General features: G+C 34.0%; 1 protein-coding gene across 1 annotated transcript in view; it reads left to right on the top strand.

Moving 5' to 3' along the window:
• Positions 1 to 558: 558 nt before the first annotated feature.
• The window catches only part of LOC137928584 (uncharacterized), a 58,855-nt gene continuing 39,062 nt past the window's right edge, over positions 559 to 20,351 (top strand). The window contains exons 1-5 of the mRNA XM_068771462.1: positions 559 to 885; positions 4,833 to 5,065; positions 6,465 to 6,653; positions 7,488 to 7,751; positions 8,775 to 8,950. Coding sequence (XP_068627563.1) covers positions 726 to 885; positions 4,833 to 5,065; positions 6,465 to 6,653; positions 7,488 to 7,751; positions 8,775 to 8,950 — 1,022 coding nt within the window. The 5' untranslated portion in view covers positions 559 to 725. The remainder of the gene's footprint in view (positions 886 to 4,832; positions 5,066 to 6,464; positions 6,654 to 7,487; positions 7,752 to 8,774; positions 8,951 to 20,351) is intronic.

The following is a 20,351-nucleotide window of genomic DNA, read 5'->3' as shown; positions in this document are numbered from 1 at the left end:
GTGAGGGAATCTTCACTTCGTTATTATCAGAGCTGGATGGTTTCACTTCCGCTTCATTTATATTCACTAATAAACAGTAGTGTACCAGATAATGGAAGAAAAGTTGTATAATAAAACCCCACGAAAAAACGCATTGTTATAAAAGACAATTTTTTTTCCCTGTTTATTAAAGGAATGTCGTTAGCAGTAGATGCCTGTTGTAATAAAAATAACCATTAGGTTTTTTTTCGACATTTCTCTAATAATTATTTGTAAAAATTTAAGAATTTTCGACCACCATCTTAATTACATATAAAATTTAATTCTTCTTTCGAATTACTTTCCGTTATTGTTTTTGCTCTTGACATTTGGTTGTTAATATATTGAAAAACAATGTTATAAAAGAATACCATCTAGACACTAACTTTGTGAAATGAATTGTATTAATAGTTTCATTGTTGTTGTCAAGTGTCAAACTTTGACATTGACGTTTCCTGTGATAAAGTCGACTTTTGTAGTATATTTGAATACAAATTTGTTTTATGTTTATTTATATTCAAACTTTATCCGCGACAGTCGTGTTCGTTTTTATTCAATAAAATCGCTACAAGTAGTTTGATAACGATAAGTTTCTTGTGATTATTGTTATCTAATCTCAACTGTGTAGTCGATAAGTTATATTATTGCCGACCTATTTCGTTTATATATTGATAGTTTTCAGTTATAAATTTTTGTATGCGTGAATAATGAACTTGTCGTTTGCGGGTTGTGGTTTTCTCGGTATATACCATGTCGGAGTTGCTGTGTGCTTTAAGAAATACGCGCCTCACTTGTTGTTAGGAAAGATATCAGGTGCTTCTTTTGGTGCTATATCAGCCTGTGCTCTCCTTTGTGACATTCCGATAGGTGAGCATGCATTTTAAATATTTTTTTAAGTGTTTAAGTTACTTATAGCAACAATTTATTTTATAAAATAAACTTTTCAATGTTTGTTTTGGCTCAAATTCTGCACATTATTTTTTAAATTTATAGAGATATATTAGTTAGAGTAATTTTAGATATAGTAATTTTTATAACTTTTTATATTAACTACCTAATTTTATAATTTAAAAATATACACTTAAAATAGAAAACAAATTTATAATAAGCAAGTGCATAACAGAATATTGAATAAATATTATGTTGCAATACCTGAGTCTTCATTTAATACAAATGTTATCGCTTGACAATATTGTAGATATGTGTATGTAATTACAAACAATTGTTTATTATATAGATAATTACTTCCATGAGAGTTAGGTAAATTAAGTGATATAAATACCTTTGTTCATTTATATCCAAGAATATTTTTAAATAAATATTCACGAAATATGTTACCTTCTAAATTTAAGGTTTTTTATATAATGTAGATGTATGTTATATAATTAATTTCTAATATTTTACAATTCCTTTATTTAATTAATATGAAATTGAATTAAAAATGCAGTTACATAATGGTGTAAATAATTTAATAATTATTTAAAATTATCAAATCTCAATCATCAACAAATATAATTATACCTATAAAAAAGAAACAATTAAATTTTATTGACATAATATTAGGAGTAATGTAAAAGTGGATTTGTGAGTGGTGTAATTTAAAGGGGTAAAATAGCTATATTTCTGAAAGTGTAGTTAAACAATGGTTGCCCAGCACTAGGGACTTGCAATTGTAGCTCCCTGGTTCGATCCCCAAAATAAAACTTACTTATTCAAACTTTGTACAATCATTTACACAGTTGCCACAGCTCAGAAATCAGCAAACAAGTCTTTAAAGGATGGGCAGCAGTTTATTCTATGTACCATAATACCATACTGCTATATCTAACCTGCCTACCAAACATGGCAATTATAGTATATCTCCTGTAAATATCTTTGGGGGAGGCCTATGTCCCAATGGGCGTCTTTGGGCTGAAATGATGATTTCTCAAAAAAATAATTTTTTTCTCACAATACATAGACAATATATTTAAAAAAAACTAAAATTAGTGTTTTTTTTGGTTGACAACTGACATTATTTACCAACAGCCTGATAACAAAGAAATGATAATAGCTATGAATAAACATTATGTAATACATACCTTGTCTCTTTAGTGTTCTGATTTGAAATCTTGTCTATTAAAATCTTAGAAGATGATGTAAAAAGATGTGAAATTGTTATCTCTGATTGGAAAAGATTTTTGACACTTGTACCATCAAATTTTAATTGTATAATTAATAATCTGTTAACTTTATACTTTTTTAATTTTTTTTTTAATTTTTGTATGATGTTTTTGATACTTGCTCCATGAAATTGTAACATTAATAATAGATATACAAAACAAACAAAAGATTTTTCAAAGTGATCACTTTAAATTTTTTTTACTAATTCAATGAATTTATTAATAATTTGATAATATTTTGACAATAGTGCTCCTAAATCTATCATAAACACTTCTACTTTTTTTTAGTTTCCAAAATTATATATTTTTGTTAACAAAAACTGATAATTCTAGAACCAACTAACCTTCTAAAGAGCCTATTCATAGCGTATTCATTTTGATGTTAGACATTTTAAACAATACATCTCAAACATGTTACATATATTATTTATACAAGAAATATACTAAGAAGATTTTATATAAAAATAGTGTTATGTCAGCAATTCTGACATTACAAACATTATTTCTGAGATTATATTAAACTTTCAAGGCAACACAGGTTCAAATACACCAATACCTCGATGTGCGTAATTTTGCGTTTTTTTTTTTAAATTGCGTCGCGCTGTGTCATAACATTTTCAAAGTTGCGTTGTTTTTGGTTCTATCCTTTATACGGTTTTCTAAAGAAAATCTTAATTCACTTTGCAACGTTTCATTTTGCGTCGTGTTTTTTTTTGGAATGTAACTAGGACGCAAAGTGACTTACTTATTCTCTGTTGATGTAAGTGCTGTAGGCTTTTACAGCTTCATCTGAACCGAGTTTGCGGAGCGTCCGTTAACTTAAAAACACAAATTGAATGAGAGTGAAAAGTCTTGGGGCCCTTTGTACGCTCAGGTGATGCTAACCACAGTAACAATATTAACCGATTTTACAATGCAAAACATATATACGGTTCACGAGTTACGGTGTGATGTATTTATTTTTAAAAAAATTAAAGAAAAGGAACACTTTTGGCACCTAAAACATGATATACAATTTTTCAAAAGCTTTTTTAGAGATTATCTCATAATATACGTAATTTTCACAGCGAATGAATGTATGGTTTTTGAATCAATCGCGTACAGACAAGAGATTCGTTCATTTTTATATATGTAGATCAGGTGTGAGCAACATTTTTATCAACGGGCAATTTATATTTTAAAATTGTTTGGCGGGACTCTCATAATGTAATACTTGTTAATAATCTACAAAGCATTATTTATAATAAACATTCGAATAAAAAATGTATAATATAAAGAGGAAAAGTAATTTTCATATACATTTTGCATATAAGAAAAAACCGCGCAGATAATTCGCGGTTACACTGCACGTATGAACAAGTCGCTGTGTGAAGAACTCGTTAGAAACAAATTGTTTTGGTTTAGTATATAGTTATAAAAACAACAGATGGCTTGTTACAGAATAATGTGCAAACTAGGCAAGAAGTTATATCTATTTCCTAGGCTTTTGCTTTGTGAAAATTTTACTTTGTGAAATAAGTTGTTCACAAAACTATGTAAACATCCGTCTTCACTTCCAAGAAACTCAAAAAACGTGAGGAACATCAGATGGTCATAGCGTCAGTTCTGGGTTAGGCTCCGGGGGAATCGCTGCTCACAACAGCACTAGCTCAGACTCACAGAGTCCCCAAATCTACTCTTAGATAAGTTTAACAATAACATAAGGCCTATATATGAATATTAACTTTTTTTTTAAAAAGAGAAGTCTTGAATTTCTGAAACTTTTGAACTGCCATTTTGTCGGGAGAAAGTCGATAAAATAAATGTAATTTTCGAAATGCTCGGCGGACCGCATAAATATGTTTTAAGTGCCGCAATAGGTCCGCGGGACGCATGTTGCTTACCCCTGATGTAGATTATTAAAAAATTAATAATGTATATTATACTTCAAGTATGCTTATTATCCTTTTAGGCTATATGTACGCATATATGCGTCTCGCGAAAACCGTCACTTTGAAACGTTTCTAATATGCGTTTATTGAAAGTCAGGGCTGTGAAACTCGCGGCCCGAAATTAATATTTTTGCGACCCAGCCAATATCTGAAACAGAGTAAAATATAATAGTTATTGTGAATTATAAAATAAACTAGTATAAAAAATATAATATGCTTTATTTTTAAACTATACAGATGACTTTAAATTGTAAAATTCTAATTAGCTGAAATGGAGTAATAAATTATTTAATTGCCCTTTTTTGGGGGCCTCTCATTCCCCCTATCTTACTGTTGGGACAAGAAGTTGGAAGTGCTTTTTCCAATAATTTTTCATAATTATTTTTATTTACATTCTCTTCACTCGTAATAAATATTCTGTCCGAAATTATATTGATAACTCATTTTAGGTCAATTTTAAAAGTCGCTTCAGCCCATAGACACCTATAACAAGGCACAGGCTTCCTCTATAGGTTTCTATGGAAGGGTATACCATAATTACGCTTGGCAGGCGGGTTGGAGATCGACGGTGTATATATATATATATATTACGGTACGCAGAGGACGCTTGCTACCCATCCTCTGGAAACTTAACAACTTAAACAAGTTTTTATCCCGAGAATATAACTCCCAGTTGTATTGATTGGAATAAATATATTATTATTATTATTTCTTTCAACAGGTGAAATAACAAGTGATGTCTTAAGGATAGTCGGAGAGGCGCGGGCCGGGTCGCTAGGTCCGTTTAGCCCGTCATTTAACATTCAAAATGTGCTCCTCGCGAGCATGCAGCGACACCTGCCCCCTGACGTCCACAAGGTGGTCAGCGGTCGGCTGCATATATCACTCACCAGGGTTTACGATGGCAAAAACGTCATCGTATCAGAATACCCTACACGGGAAGATCTTTTGCAGGTAAGGCATATTACTCTGTTCTTATTGTACAAAGCCTTTAACAGGATTGAGGATTCAGCCTTAAGGCGGGAAGGGAGGGATAGCATGGGACGCCCGTTTCTCGAGGCGGGCTCGCGGAGTTGTGAGTTCTATGTAAGATTTATAATAAATAATTAAAATTTCCACATATCTTCATCTCGCACCAAGGCGAGAAAGGCACCCAGATTGAAAATTTCATCCCAGATGCCTTTTCCGCCCTAAGGCGTGAGAATTTTTTTTTTTTCATAAAAAGAAATGAAACTACCTATTTTTGCACTTACTTATTTTGTCAAAAAACAAACGAAATTATAAAAAAAACTTGAACGGCTTCCAACAAGCGGTGCCCTACATCGGTAGGCAGTCAAACTGTTAAGTTGAGAGGATTTAAAAAAAACGTCATAGAAATAAAATATAAAGCTTTTTTTAAAATTATTATTAGTTATCTGTATTCCACTGACATTAGCGTCCTTGCCTTTGTTTTTACAATTACGTTAAATATTTTCAAATTTTTTTTTGATCACGTTTTTGCATGTTAGTGTTTAATAAGTGTAAATATTTAAAACTAAGTTAAAGTCAGCAAATTATTTTTTTAAAATTACTGTTCGTGTGACCACTTCTTTATCCCTACTAAACATAGATCTTCGGCTAGCACTTCATAGTGAATGACATGAAAACCAAGCTATCCATCCCCAACCGCGTGATTTTTACAAGCAATGCGTTTTGAATTTGGAAGCTTTTCTAGTCCACCCTGTATTTCAGAGCCTTATTAAATATTTGGGGAACCGGAAAGTAATTTTGCTTTCTTAAGTTAAACTCACATGACTCCATTTTTAAGAAGCTTTTATTTCTAATCAACAATGTATTCACCTCTGTTATCAACAACCTTTTGCCACCTAGTATACAACGTCTTCCAAGTGTGTAATGAGCTGCCAAATGACAATAAAATATTGACATACACAGAAAAGAACGAACGACATTACTTACCGATTCCCCTAATATAATAACCTGTTATCTTGTGTATTTTATGAGAAAAATGCCAGAGGAACTCAACAAAATTCCAAGTTCCCAACGCGTTCTGATATCAGAAGAGCCCATAAAAACTCAGACGGATTATTTTGTGAACACTTATAATATTTTTATACGGTCCTAGAGCTATTCATGTCCACTTATCACTTTTATTATCACTAAAAAATCTTACATATTAAATTTAAAATTATTTATAGAAAGCTTAGAGACATAACATGATCGTATTTTAATAGAACACAGTTATCCACAAAAGAGTTTGTATGCTCATTTAATTTTATGAAACAATTTAAAAAAAGAATACGTTACGGTGGGTAGCGCTGACGTGATGATTATAAAGTTATGGTGGTGAATGCAGGCGTTGCTCGCGTCGTGCTTCGTGCCAGTGTTTTCCGGGATGCTGCCGCCGCGGTTCCACGGTATCCGATATATGGACGGTGGCTTCAGCGACAACTTGCCAGTTCTCGACGAGAACACGGTCACCGTCAGTCCCTTCTGCGGAGAGAGCGACATCTGCCCGAGGGATCTTAGTTCACAACTATTTCACGTGAGTATCATGTTGTCCTTGTCTAACAATTCACGTTAACTTAGCAAATTGTGGTCTAGGAACGAAGACCAATTGAAGAAACATAGATATTGTGGAAGATAAAAAGAGAAAGTGAAATAAAAGAATAAAACGAAAAGGACTTTACCCGATTTGTAACCTTCCTGTCTCACACACGACAGAAGGAAACAAGAGGTCTCCTAATACTCCCTGGTATTTAAGAAAAAATTCTCGTTAAGATTCACACATTTTGGGCGTCAACAAGCTCACATTGGCTCAGCGAGACGTGAAGATCGAATTAGGAATGAGATCTGTAGAAGAACGAAAGTGACATAGCTAGGTATTTATTTTTGTAGTCACTTTTAAAATATCCTTAATACAGTGGAGCAACTCATTCCTACGTCGATTATCAATTAAAAATTCTTCACACTACAATAGGATTTTTTACAAGTTATTGTATTACAATACTAGCTATTCCCATAACGTCTGCGTAGAATTTTACATTAAGGTTTAAATTCTGAAATAAAATAACCTAAGTTACTTCTTTTTATATCAGCTACCTGCCAGTATAAGTTCCGTCAAAATCGGTCCAGTCATTTCAAGGATTAGCCGGAACAAACAGACAGACAGACAAAATAAAAAAAAAATATAATTTTAGTATATGTACCGTATAGATATTCGAATGCATGTACGGTTATTTTAATATTACAAACAGACAATCCTATTGTATTTATTTGTATAGATAATTTAGAGATATGACTTGGGATTGTAAACTAAACGAATGACATTAAAAAAACAATGTGATAAGTTTCTGAACGAAAAATCGTTTATTGACAGGTAAACTTGGCGAACACTAGCATAGAGCTGTCAAAGCAGAACATGAACCGTTTCGCGCGCATTCTTTTCCCGCCAAAACCGGAGGTGCTCAGTAACATGTGCAAGCAGGGTTTCGACGACGCTTTGCGTTTCTTACACAGGAATAACCTCATCTCTTGCACAAGATGTCTGGCGGTGCAAACGACATTTCAGCTACAGGATGTTTTGGACGATACAAACTGCGAATACGACCCGGAGTGCGAGGAATGCAAAACACATAGACAGGTAATTATGAAATTTATTAAACGTCATCAATTAAAAAAAATATCTGTAAAAATAGCTGAGAGATTATAGTTATTTTTACCGGTATAAAGCTTTGCTTGGCAAACTGACGGAATCATCACGATAATTTTAGCATATTTATATAAGACGTTTTTTTTTGTTTTTGTTGATATTTTTCTTCTCTTTTTGAATTTTCTTTCTCTTTTATAATATTTATTTATTTCACCTACCTTTATTAATTTATCTCTGCACCGTCAAAAAGTTTAACCGGTAGAAAATGTCATCAGCATTAAGTTTGCCGTAATACACTGTGTAAATCAGTGTTTCCCAATTTAGGGCCCACGCCCCATAGAGGGGTAATTGGAAAGTGGATTCGACACGAGTTTAGTCCTTTCGCTTTAATATAAAAGTTATGTACGTCATATAGAGGCATGTAAGGGTTTTAGAAAGGGCACGGCACCAAAAAGTTTGAAAAACACTGGTATAAGTATTAAAATAATTATATATATATATATATATATATATATAAATACACACATATGTATATATACATAATTATATTATAAAATATATTCATTGAAATAATGCACCGGTAGTTCAATATTGTGTTGCATAAGATTTTAAATAATCAAATCACGTTGACATTGTTTTTTTTTTTAATTTAAAGTGCACCGTGTAATGTGACTTGCAATATTTTTTTGTTAGAAAAAGGCACAGGTGACTTTTCATGGAGCCTTCTTACTTTTATCCCTGAAGCTATATATAGGCCTAACAACTGATATCGTCCAGTAGTATGTGATATAGCTTTTAAAATGGCGATAGCTGGTATAGATGTCATTATGGAATGTGAAATACCTTTGAATGAATATTTTGTAATTTATTTACATTATAATTTTTATGATTGATTATCTATTATTGTACGAAATTGCCATGTTTACCATAAAAATAATTATAAATTGCAATTTTATCTTAATTTTGTATCCAAAAGAGAATTTGCATTTTTAAATTATTTTTGTTTTCAATCAGGATGCTCTCGTTGACGACCTACCGGACACAGTGATGACGATCTTCCAAAACGCAATCGACTCAGCGAACAGCGGCCTCGTCAGTTGGCTGATGAGGCAACGCGGCATGAGGTGTGTCTCCATGATGACCCTACCATACAGGGTGCCCGTCGACATCCTATACGCCACATTCACCAAGTGAGTACTTCTCGAATTGGTATCATTATACTCGTTTACTATAATTTTATTTACTGATATTTCTTAGTGATTTACATATACGTATTCCTAATTAGGTAAGAGAATACATCCTTTACTATTTATATGACTTCCTATCATAGTCCTTGTATACCAGTGTTTCCCGACGAGGGGCCTATGATCCACAGGGGAGCAATTTCATTTTTAAGGAGGATAACTCGAAAAGAAACTGGACCTAAGTTTAACCCTTTTGCTTGAATATAAAAAAATTTCATGTACCATAGGGAGATGGAATTTTAGAAAGGTTTAGGTAATTTTAGGAAACATAGCACAAAAATGATTGGAAAACACTGCTGTAGACTTTGTACTGCTAGAAGTTCCTGAAGGCCTGTTGCGTTCCGTGGGCCGCCCGTTCCCTAACCGTGAAGAGCGTGGGCGAACCGAAGTTGGATCCGGATCCCTCCTCGGCTCGCCTGTGGTCCACGCTGTCGTCCCAAGCCGCATACACAACATCGATATTACACAGCTCTACTCGGGTAAAGCGTGCAACAACAAACATGTGAACGACTTTGTACACCTGGAACGCGTCACATTAGCTTTTGTTTTTAAATTCACGGACCCTTCCGCTCCGTGAACTCATGTCCGATTAAGCTGTTAAAGCCCCCGGACTAACAGTATCAATATAACTCGAGAATATGTAAATGTTGCATTACAATAGAAAAAAAAAACATAGTGAGTGATGAACTGTTGGGTTTCAACTTTAATTTTATAGTTTGTCGGTTACGTCTTACTTCAAATAAAACATTAACGCCGACTGCAAGGGAAAGGCTTCCCCCAAAGATATTTATGTGGGAATATACCATAATCGCCACACTTGCCAGGTGAATTGGCGATCGTAGTGCGGTATTAGGAGACGCAGAGGACACTGTTGCCCATGCCCTGGAAACTTGTTTGTGAGCAGTGGCAACCCTATATATTTAATTCACAAAGTGTCATATGATATTTGGTCCAGGGAATCGAACCCGCGATTTATGATCGCAGGAATAAGTCCTCTACCGCTAAGCTACCACTATTCATTTCTTAATAATAATAACAAACATGTTTCAAGTTTATTAATATGTAACTTATTTCGTTAAAGATAACTCCATCCCGTTTTGGTTATGCAAATAAGAGTGAAATAAACATAGTTTGAATTATCACTGGATGTTGTTTAGTTCATGTTATGTATTCGATTTATCGTATGTGCGCGGATCAAATAATGTTGGTAGCTTTTAATTCAATTAAGGAATAGTGAAATCAATTGCATCATTATCTAGCGAATGTTTCTGTATATTTTTAATAGTATTGCAGTTTAATATATCAAAGCATCTTCTTAACTTCTTGAACAGCCTATAGATGCACACTGCAAGCTATAGGCCTCTCCGAAAGATATCTATGGAAGGATATATTATAATCGTAGCGCTTGAAAGGCGAATTGGCGATCGCTATGGTGTTAAAGTACCCAGAGATCGCTGCTGTCCAACCTGTTTACACGTTTGTGACATAAAACATCCTTCAAAATGGTTTGTTCTGAGTCAAAAGATATTTCAACTTTTTTGAAAACTTGAGAAACAGACGCTAGGCAAATGTTGAAGACTGTCCTACCAGCCTAAAAAGATATCTTTACTCGGGTGTTTTATATGAAATTTAGCCTTAGTTTTTGATACAGAATATGTATATGGAAGGAGAGTTTGATACTATATGCGAATAATCACTAGTCTATTAATTTAAAAGTATTTTACAAGGCAAAAACGCATCTTTATCTTTGTACTACTTTTTTGGCAATCTCTCATTGACACCTGTCAAAAAGGAGCACATAAAAATAAAAAAAACAAAGATAACAGAACATTCAGCCTCATCCTTCATATATATCTCCGGCCGAATGAAATCTTTTCAACGTTTAGTTTTTTTTTAAATTATTACGCGGAAGAGGTAATCGTTTAGTGCGTCCTATATTTAATTTAATTTAACATTGTATGTTGTTTTGAATGGTGTTAATATTTCAACAGCGTTGTTTGACCTCATACGTTATCGTTTTTTTTTTTACACTTATAACATTTTCGAACGTAGATAAAGCTGTGACGTCAATGGCCTCTGCGTCGTTCGTAATGTTTCGTTATGTTTTTTTTTTTTTGGACAATCTGTTACTGTCATTCATAAATTGTGTCAAGGGTCATTGGTTCTAGCTCAGTTATTTGGGAAATATATCATATTGAATATCATTGACTGATATAAAAATAAAAAAAATACGTAGTGTGGTCTCCCACGGTTCATTATTACAGCCATAGATTGTCCACAGCTGGACATAGGCTACCCTCGTAGATTTTCATTAGGACAATTTAAAGTGGCTTCAATTCGGTGTCTTTAAAATACCTTACACTATATATATATATATATATATATATATATATATATATATATATATATATATATACGCATAGTCTAGTTTCGTGCGAACGTCTTCAACAGGCGAAATTGGGTTAGTTTCATTTATAAACTTTCGTGGACCTTTCAGTTCCAATAAAGCTGCAAAAGCCTCCGGTCTAACAGTATTAACATTAATATATAAAATATTAGGCACATAAATGATCACCATAAATCATCAAAAATGAAGAATAATGTTAATTAATTTATATATAAACGAGCGGAGCAAATCAAACACAATTGCTAATAATTTTTATATTATTTTGTAACTACGTACAATTTTATTAACCTACACAAATATTGATATTTCTCTCGTGTCTTTTGTTTGTTAGTATTCAAGTATCACACTTGTATACTTTATCTTATGTAATTAAGGGTCCGAACACACTGTGCGTTTGCTGTGAAATGAGGAATGTGAAATGGGAATATTAAATAGTTTTGTGAAGTAATTTCTGGTAAATAATGGATATATTTTGTGGGCGGACGTCTTGTGGGTCCGTGGTGTGTGCTGTAGAACCTTAAGGCTCTAGCGGCTGTTTATTCTGTGCGCTATGCAAACAGATCCGGTATGGTTATGTTGTTTACATTAGTTCTGTGAATTTCCTCATTAATTTCAACTCTTTAACCTAACCTAACCTAACCTAACCTAACCTAACCATTATTGTTTTACCTATTTTAAAATTTTCCAAATTTTTATCTTTTCTATAGTTAAAAAACTAATAGTTAAATTTACATTACCTGATGAGCTTTGATAGTTTCTAATTTGATTTAGATCATAATGTAGATAGATGAACTTGTTAAAGTCATTGGAAGAAGCTGGATGCAAGCCGGCTACAAATCGCTCTTATTGTAAATTTATGGGGGAGTTCTATGCCCAGCTGTGGACATCCTATGGTGATGATGGTCTGATTAACACGATTAAGTTTTGTGGTCCAAGTCAGGTGTCGGTAACATTTTTTTTTAAATTTATGTATTATGTTCAAAATCATAGACACCTACTGCAAGGCATTGAACTCCCCTGATCTATATGGAGATATACGATAATCGCTACGTTTGATAGTTCACAGTTTGGTATTATGATATGAAGAGGAATTTCCAGTCCATCCTCTGGAACCTTATTTGTTATGGTACACAATAAATGTAGCAAAAAAAAACATTACAAGTTTTCACTTAGAGAAATCAGTACAATCTAGAGTAGTGTTTCCCAACGACAGGCTCCCACAGGGTGGGCAATTTGAAATTGGACTCGACACGAGTGTTAAACTTTGGCTTTAATATAAAAAATATATATGTTACATAAAAGAATTTTAGAATGGAAATACCGCTCTAGAGTTAAGACATTATAAAACATTACACCCTAGATTTGTAATAACAGAGAAAAATTGTAATAATAATAGGAAATAATTAAAAAATTAAAATATACGCAATTAATAGTATAAACACTATTCAATTTAAATAAAGAATGCGTCGCACAATCGTTTTGAATTTCGAAAGATTTGTGCAAAGGTCTAAATCCATTAGAAACGGGTAGCTCGCGAGCTAGACGCGAGACAAGAAAGATATATATCTTTGCAAAAGATATAATCACTAGCCCGCATGTGTTTCAATTATATCTCTATATCTTTATTCTAAGAGACAATTTTCGTAATGAGTTACGGTTCGTTCAGAGTTAGAGAGAAAGAGAGGGTTATATAGCAATTCATACGTAAAAGAGGGAGTCCGATAACTATTGCATGTATGTATTAAATATGTGAACTACGGATTTACAGAACGACAACATAACGCGCGGGCGTTTAGCTTTTTTGTGTTCTATGACAAAGAGAAAATGCTTAATAGGAATATTTCACACGTTTTATTCCGCCTTACTGAGTTCTAAGTCTATGCTAAAAGAGCGGAAGATATAAAGGACATATTTTTAGTGTTAGATGACTTATTCTCTCTTTGCGCCGTACTGATCTAAATGAGTTAAAGATATAAACTAGCTCTCTTTTTGTCAGCGATACATTTTGCCCATCTCTAAAGTCCATATATATAAGTAAGAAATACATACAGTATGAAGTTTTGTTTTCTTATCGATAAAATCTCTTTTCTTCTACAGTAGTGATCTTCAATTGGTATATGATTTGTATATATAAAATGTATTAATCGATTTTTAGTTATATTGGTGATAAAGTAGAGACGCACGCACTGCAGTACGGTGTGGTTGGAAGTGTGCGCGTCCGTAGGCGACGGTGTCTGCGACACAACAACGTAATGACTAGGTCAGTGATTGCTTGTTTTTTTTTTATCAACCGGTGATGGTTGTTGTATAGTGTTGCCATGTTTTGTCTTTACCGGAATTCGGTTTATATCGTTAGCTTCATGTTTCGTCTGTGTTAAAATATTGATTTTTTAGTGGAATTTCTCGTGTATGTCTTTTGTTTTATTTTCTCTTCGCTTCAAAATTCAAACGTCAAAAAATGTTTTCATTTGTTTAGTTATTAAGTTTTTAATGAATGTTCTGCATGGATGAACTAAAATGTAAAAAAAAACGTAATGACTAGGTCAGTGATTGCTTGTTTTTTTTTTGTCAACCGGTGATGGTTGTTGTATAGTGTTGCCATGTCTTGTCTTTACCGGAATTCGGTTTATATCGTCAGCTTCATGTTTCGTCTGTGTTAAAATATTAATCTGTTGGTGGAATTTCTCGTGTATGTCTTTTGTTTTATTTTCTCTTCATTTCTAAATTCAAACGTCAAAAAATGTTTTATGTGGTTTAGTTATTAAATTTTTAATGAATGTTCTGCATGGATAAACTAAAATGTAAAAAACAACGTAATGACTAGGTCAGTGATTGCTTGTTTTTTTTTGTCAACCGGTGATGGTTGTTGTATAGTGTTGCCATGTCTTGTCTTTACCGGAATTCGGTTTATATAGTCAGCTTCATGTTTCGTCTGTGTTAAAATATTAATTTGTTGGTGGAATTTTCGTGTATGTCTTTTGTTTTATTTTTTCTTCGCTTCTAAATTCAAACATCAAAAAAATTTTTCTGTTGTTTAGTTATTAAATTTTAATGAATGTTCTGCATAGATTTACTAAAATATCGTAAGAAAATTGAACAAGTATTTACCCTTAATTTTCATTGTTTATATAAAATCTGGTTACGAAAATTTTTAACCATTCTACTGTCGTACGAATCAGTCTTATAGAATAGCTATTTCGAATCTATGTTTGTCTTTGTGTTAGTCGAGTGATAGAGGACTAAGACTTGCGATCATGTGTCGCGGGTTCGATTCTTGGCATACAGACCAATATATAATTCACACTTTGTGCATTATTTATATAGAGCTGCCACTACTCACAAACAAGTTTCCAGATGGGTAGTATCGTCCTCTGCATAGTACCAAATTGTAATCACCAAGCCTCCTACCAAGCGTGGCGATTATCATATATCCCCCCCATAGATATCTTTGGGGGAGATTTATGCATAGCATTGTGCGACTATGGGCTCATGCAACAAGAGCGACGAAATTTGAAACATTTTATTTTTAATAAGACGTAACCGACAAACTATGTAATTAAAATTATAATTCTTTTTATGTTTTGCATTGACAACATATATATGTTCAGCAAGATGGTTGATTTTCTCTTGTTCATACAGATGTGGGCATACTTATTTTACTCCATAGTTTTGTCCTTATCAATTGTCTACTGTACCACTACCTAGCAGAACTTAAGTAATGCAGGGAGACGTTTATATTCGTCAACGAGGAATGCAGGGTGACGTTTATATTCGTCAACGAGGAATGCAGGGTGACGTTTATATTCGTCAACGAGGAATGCGATGCTATCGTCTTCAATTCTCCTTACTATTTCCACGTCGACGTATATATACGTAGGACGATGTTGACAGTATTAGTTCTGTCGGTGACATCTTGAAGTATTAGGGATACCGGAAAGTAATGTCGTTTCTGTCGATATATTTTACAGAAAAACCGATAGATTTTTACCGCTCCGGAATTGACAATTTGTATACTAGATGGCAAAAGGTTGTTGATAACGAAGGTATATATATCGTTGATTAGAAATAAAAACATGTTAAAAATGTAGTCGTGTGAATTTTACTTTGGAAAGCAACATTACTTTTCGGTCCCACTAATATATGATTGGTACGATGGGGAAGATAGGTAAAGGTCAAGTCCGAAATCTGTTCTTAAATATCTCATGTGCGTCTTTGTTTTTTTATCGGCGCGCATTTTTGGGAGTTTCTCTTATTTCCCCTGTCTTATGTACAAAGGGACTATTTTAACAAAATATATTTTTGTACCTGATATTATTAGCGTTCTCGTCTTTTTTCACTCTGAATATCATTTATTCAATCATGTTTTCACAAAATCTTTTATTACTTTCACTTATTCCGAATCTATTTATTCATCATATCACTTTAGTCGTCTTCCCACGAGAACACTACGGGTTTACATTTTGTTGTGTTTTGATTTATTTTTAATTGTTTGTTAGCTTTTTGTTATTCTCGTGTGCGTCATGACGATCGCGCTCTTCCGCGTCTTAGTACAGTAGGCCAGTACGTATGACAATACGTGTGACGATTTAAAGATATCGAAATCATTGTGTGGAGCATTTACAATTAGATTTATTTATTTATACAGTAATACAATACACACATTAAAAAAGACTTCGATTCAAAGTTTGCATTTGTTTGAAATTTTCTCACAGTTTGGTTATGAAATATCGGTGAGAATCTCCGCAGTAGTTAATAATAATAAATATATTTTTAGAGACTTTATAGTATATCGTAATCATGCAATGCTACCTTAACCTATAATTATACAGGGTGTTTGGTTATACGTGTGACCCATAATAGCCTGATTTACGAAAGTGATTTTTTAATATTACTGTGTTTGCTTGAGGGTCTAGATGAACGGAAAAATAGATTTTTTTTTAATTTCGTTGGAAAGAATATTATAGAACAGTAAAATACGTACAGCCAACCTATAAAAAAACTAATAGTAATGTGAACATTCGGTTTAAAAGATTGGTATCAAAATTTAAACTCTAGGCTATTAAGGGTTAAAACATTAATGTAAAAATGCGCGAGTCATCTTTTAAATCTTTCTATTGTTATCAACTCGGCGTAATTATAATTTACGTGTGCATCTGTTTAAATACACACACACACGTACTCGCTAGTGTTTAGTACTCACACATGTGTCTCTTTCACATGTATGAGTATATGTGTTATAACAGTTTATTAAAGTATTTTCCTATTTTTTTTTGAATGGCGGAATGACCTCACCTTAGCCTTTATAAAATTCTTACGCTGCCTTATGTAACATGCATAATTTTTATATTAAAGCCAAAGGTGTCTCTCGTGTAGAGTTCACTTTAAAGTTGCCCCCTTAAGCCTTTAGTTACCAGCGTCGGAGTTAGACGGCATCCACTGGACGCTCCGTGTGTATTAATGCAGCATTTAGGTGGCATCCAAAGTAAAAAAGGACCAATATACAAGCGCAGAGTCAAACACAGAGTGTGACTAGGGACTTTATTAACGGAGCCCATCCATCCAAGAGTGATCTCTTTTTCGAAGTTGGACGTACCAAGTAAGAAAAGGACCAATATTTAGCCACTTCCGCACGCAGTGGTAGTCGTGCAACAAAGTGCACTGCCCGCCAGCTCTCTGTGTTTGGCACTAATCGGTGTAACATTACTCCTGAGGATGCCCCGTGGAGGGTGAAACACGTGTTGAGCGATTTATCGGTGGTAGTTGTGTAATTCGCATTGTTTGCCGTATGTTCATTTATCAGCGGGTTGGCGGGCGGTGCACTTTATTGCACGACTACTACTGCATTGGCAGAATTAGCTATAGCTTTTCTTACTTAGGATGGACTTCCAATTGCAATCCATTTGCCGTTCCTTATATTGCATTGTTATTGAATTGATTGCTATAAGGGTACAATCATGTTATTGAATGCGCCTTTACTCGAAAACAATTCCGAAGTGTAGCATGTATTTGGAAACTAAAATTTAAAATATAAAAAAGTATCACCGCAATAATAATCTACTATGGTTGACCAAAAGACATATTACTTTCAATTTATAAATCATAAGGAATAAATCGAAGTAGAAGGTGCATTGTTTGTAGTGCAAATGGCAAAAAACGAGAATCTAAATATGACGGTAAAAAATTGTAATGTGGGCTTACATGTAGATTTTAAGATTTATCACAGCCAAATAAATTACTAACAATTATTTTAAATTCTATTTTTAATTAATATACAAGTAAAATATTTAAATATTATATATAACTAATTCAATTGAGAAAATTCGAACATCAGCCTACCGCCATGCAATGTGCACTTTGTGGCACGCTGCCCGGTTCAGTAGTCACTTCGACGGAAGGTATTGCGGTAAGGGAAGGGCTAACAATCAAATTTCCCCACTGTGGGGCCTGAGCTCTACATTGGGAAACATTTGTTTCCCTTCGCGCTATTTTGTAGAAGGCTATATATAGCGTTTATTTTAGCTCACTGTTGAATTTACAGTTTCGTTCCGTTAATGAATACGGCGCTCACAACTATATAGGGTGATTGGTTATAGGTTTTAAATCTTTAAACGGACTCATTTGACGCCAATGAACACCCTATACCATGGATGCACAGACCGCGGCCCGCCGGTCGAATACTGGTGGCCCGCCGACAGTAAAAATAATACTCACGTACATTCGAAAAATATTGAACTCTATTCCAGAATAAAACCAAAAAAAAAATTATTACCTATACTTCTGGCGGCCGGCCCGCTATCAGTTCATGATTTGTCCGAATGGCCCCTAGTCTTAATAAGTCTGTGCAACCATGCCATATACAAATATCAAAAGTTTCATAAGTAATAGAAAAGGAAATATTCGGATTACTACATGTTGATATCTATTTTTAAAAGCTATAGACATATTTGCTCATTGATAAATGAGCTATAAATTCATTATTTTAAAGTTTTTACACGTATAAACAATTACCTTATACATGAACATTACGTGTAATATCTACATATGTAAAATCATCCAATAAGAAATCATCAGATCAAATCAAATCTTCATTCAAAGGTTGTCGGGTAGAATTCGCCTCTAGTGATAGTACCATATGAATTGTTTATTTTTTTTTTCTAGTTATTATCTACTGTGTACTAAAAAGTGTAAAACACAAGCAAATGAGGCGCAATTAAAATAAAAAAAAAACAGGAAATGAACGGCCTGTGAAGAGGATATGATACCGGACAGCGATTTTGCTATTACGCGTTTCGATAACGAATGTGTACCATTTGAAGGTCGTACGGAAACAAATCGGTGGGGCAATCGCGAAGTTTCTAGAACACTTACGTAAACTATTTACGTACACTGTAAAAATACTACCAACATATACATGTGATCGAAAAAAAAAAGGATTTTAGTCTATTTCGATTTTTGAAAAATGCATTGTGAAGTTATAACATTGACTTATGCGGTATCTGGTAAAACAAAAATAATTTCGAATTGGGAAGGAATTAGGTGTAACAAAAGAAAATAATTGTTTTCCTAATTTTATAAATGTACCAACGATTTTTCTGCATTCATTCACCGTCGGAGCCTTATATGGCTTCAATGAACTGACAAAGCGAACGTTTATAATCCCAATTATTTCTTGGCGCAGTTTAACGAGTCAGATTCGTGATGAAAATTTTAACCCCAACACGAATATGACGAGTCAAACTCGTGAATGGATAGTCGGGCCAAAGATAAACATCACGAGCTTATTGATGATTCAAGTAAAAAAAGAAATCAAATATACAGCAGTAAAAAACTGTCTACATCAGAGGCATTTGCATTTCGGCTTGTATTGAGACTTTCCTCGCGCATCAGTCTGATCTGTTTGCCACGTTTTGACGCGTAACACGTGGACCCACGTGAAGCTTCGTCGAGATAAATGGCACAACAAAGAGTTAAACATAAACAAGTCCTATTCAGTTGTACTAGTTTTACAACGCCTATATTTTATCTATATTTAAACGGTATGACGTGTCTTCTGGACATGGGCCTTCGCCATAGATTTCCAATAAGACCAGTTGGAAACGGTCTTCATCTTGCGTCTTCCGACGACCTTAATGGTCTTCTGTCCACCTTGTTAGTTGATGAAGAACATTAATGTTCCAACTGCTATCTGATCTGGGACCTGCCACTGCCACTTGCCAATACTCTGGACTAAGTCATTGGTATTGCTTTTAAACCATTTTGGTGGCCCTTGGAAGCCATCTTACATATTGTAAAGAGATTTGGTTAAATGCCTTCCATGTTATGTCACCCAAAACCTCAGTTAAAATTCGAGGCTTCCTCCAATGGGGTGATATACCATAATCGCCACGCTTGGCAAGTAGGCGATTGCAGTGTGATATTATGGTATACAAAGAACGCTGCCGCATATCCTTTGGAATCTTGTTTGTGAGCAGTGACAATCCTATATACTTAATGAACAAAATGTGAATTATATAAAATTGTATCCCGGAAATCGATTGCAACTATGATCGCAAGTCTCAATCCTCTACCACTGCTTTTCGTAATGCTAAACATTATCTATACTCTCGATTTTTTCACTTGGCTTATACTGCTGCGCAAGTGATATTTGCGGATTTTGCTGATTCAGGGAGGAGGGGTGATGAGAGAGGATAGATCACAGAGGGCGCTTAGCCTAAAACAGTCGAGTCATAGTTATATACATATCAAATAAACTGTAATACTATAGAGTTTAGAGACTCTGTGTTTGGCACTAATCGGTGTAACATAACTCCTGAAGATGCCCCGTGGAGGGGTGAAACACGTGTTGAGTGATTTAACGGTGGCAGTTGTGCATTTATCAGCGGGCTGGCGGGCGGTGCACTTTGTTGCACGACTACCACTGCATCTGCGGAAGTGACTAAA

The sequence above is a fragment of the Battus philenor genome, unplaced genomic scaffold (assembly GCF_028537555.1).
Source record: "Battus philenor isolate CCGP_79_NKW_IND1 unplaced genomic scaffold, ilBatPhil1.0.hap1 SCAF_4, whole genome shotgun sequence".
Classification (NCBI taxonomy): Eukaryota; Metazoa; Arthropoda; class Insecta; order Lepidoptera; family Papilionidae; genus Battus; species Battus philenor.
The sequence above is the reverse complement of the archived record's forward strand: the minus strand, read 5'-3'. Positions and strand labels throughout refer to the sequence as shown.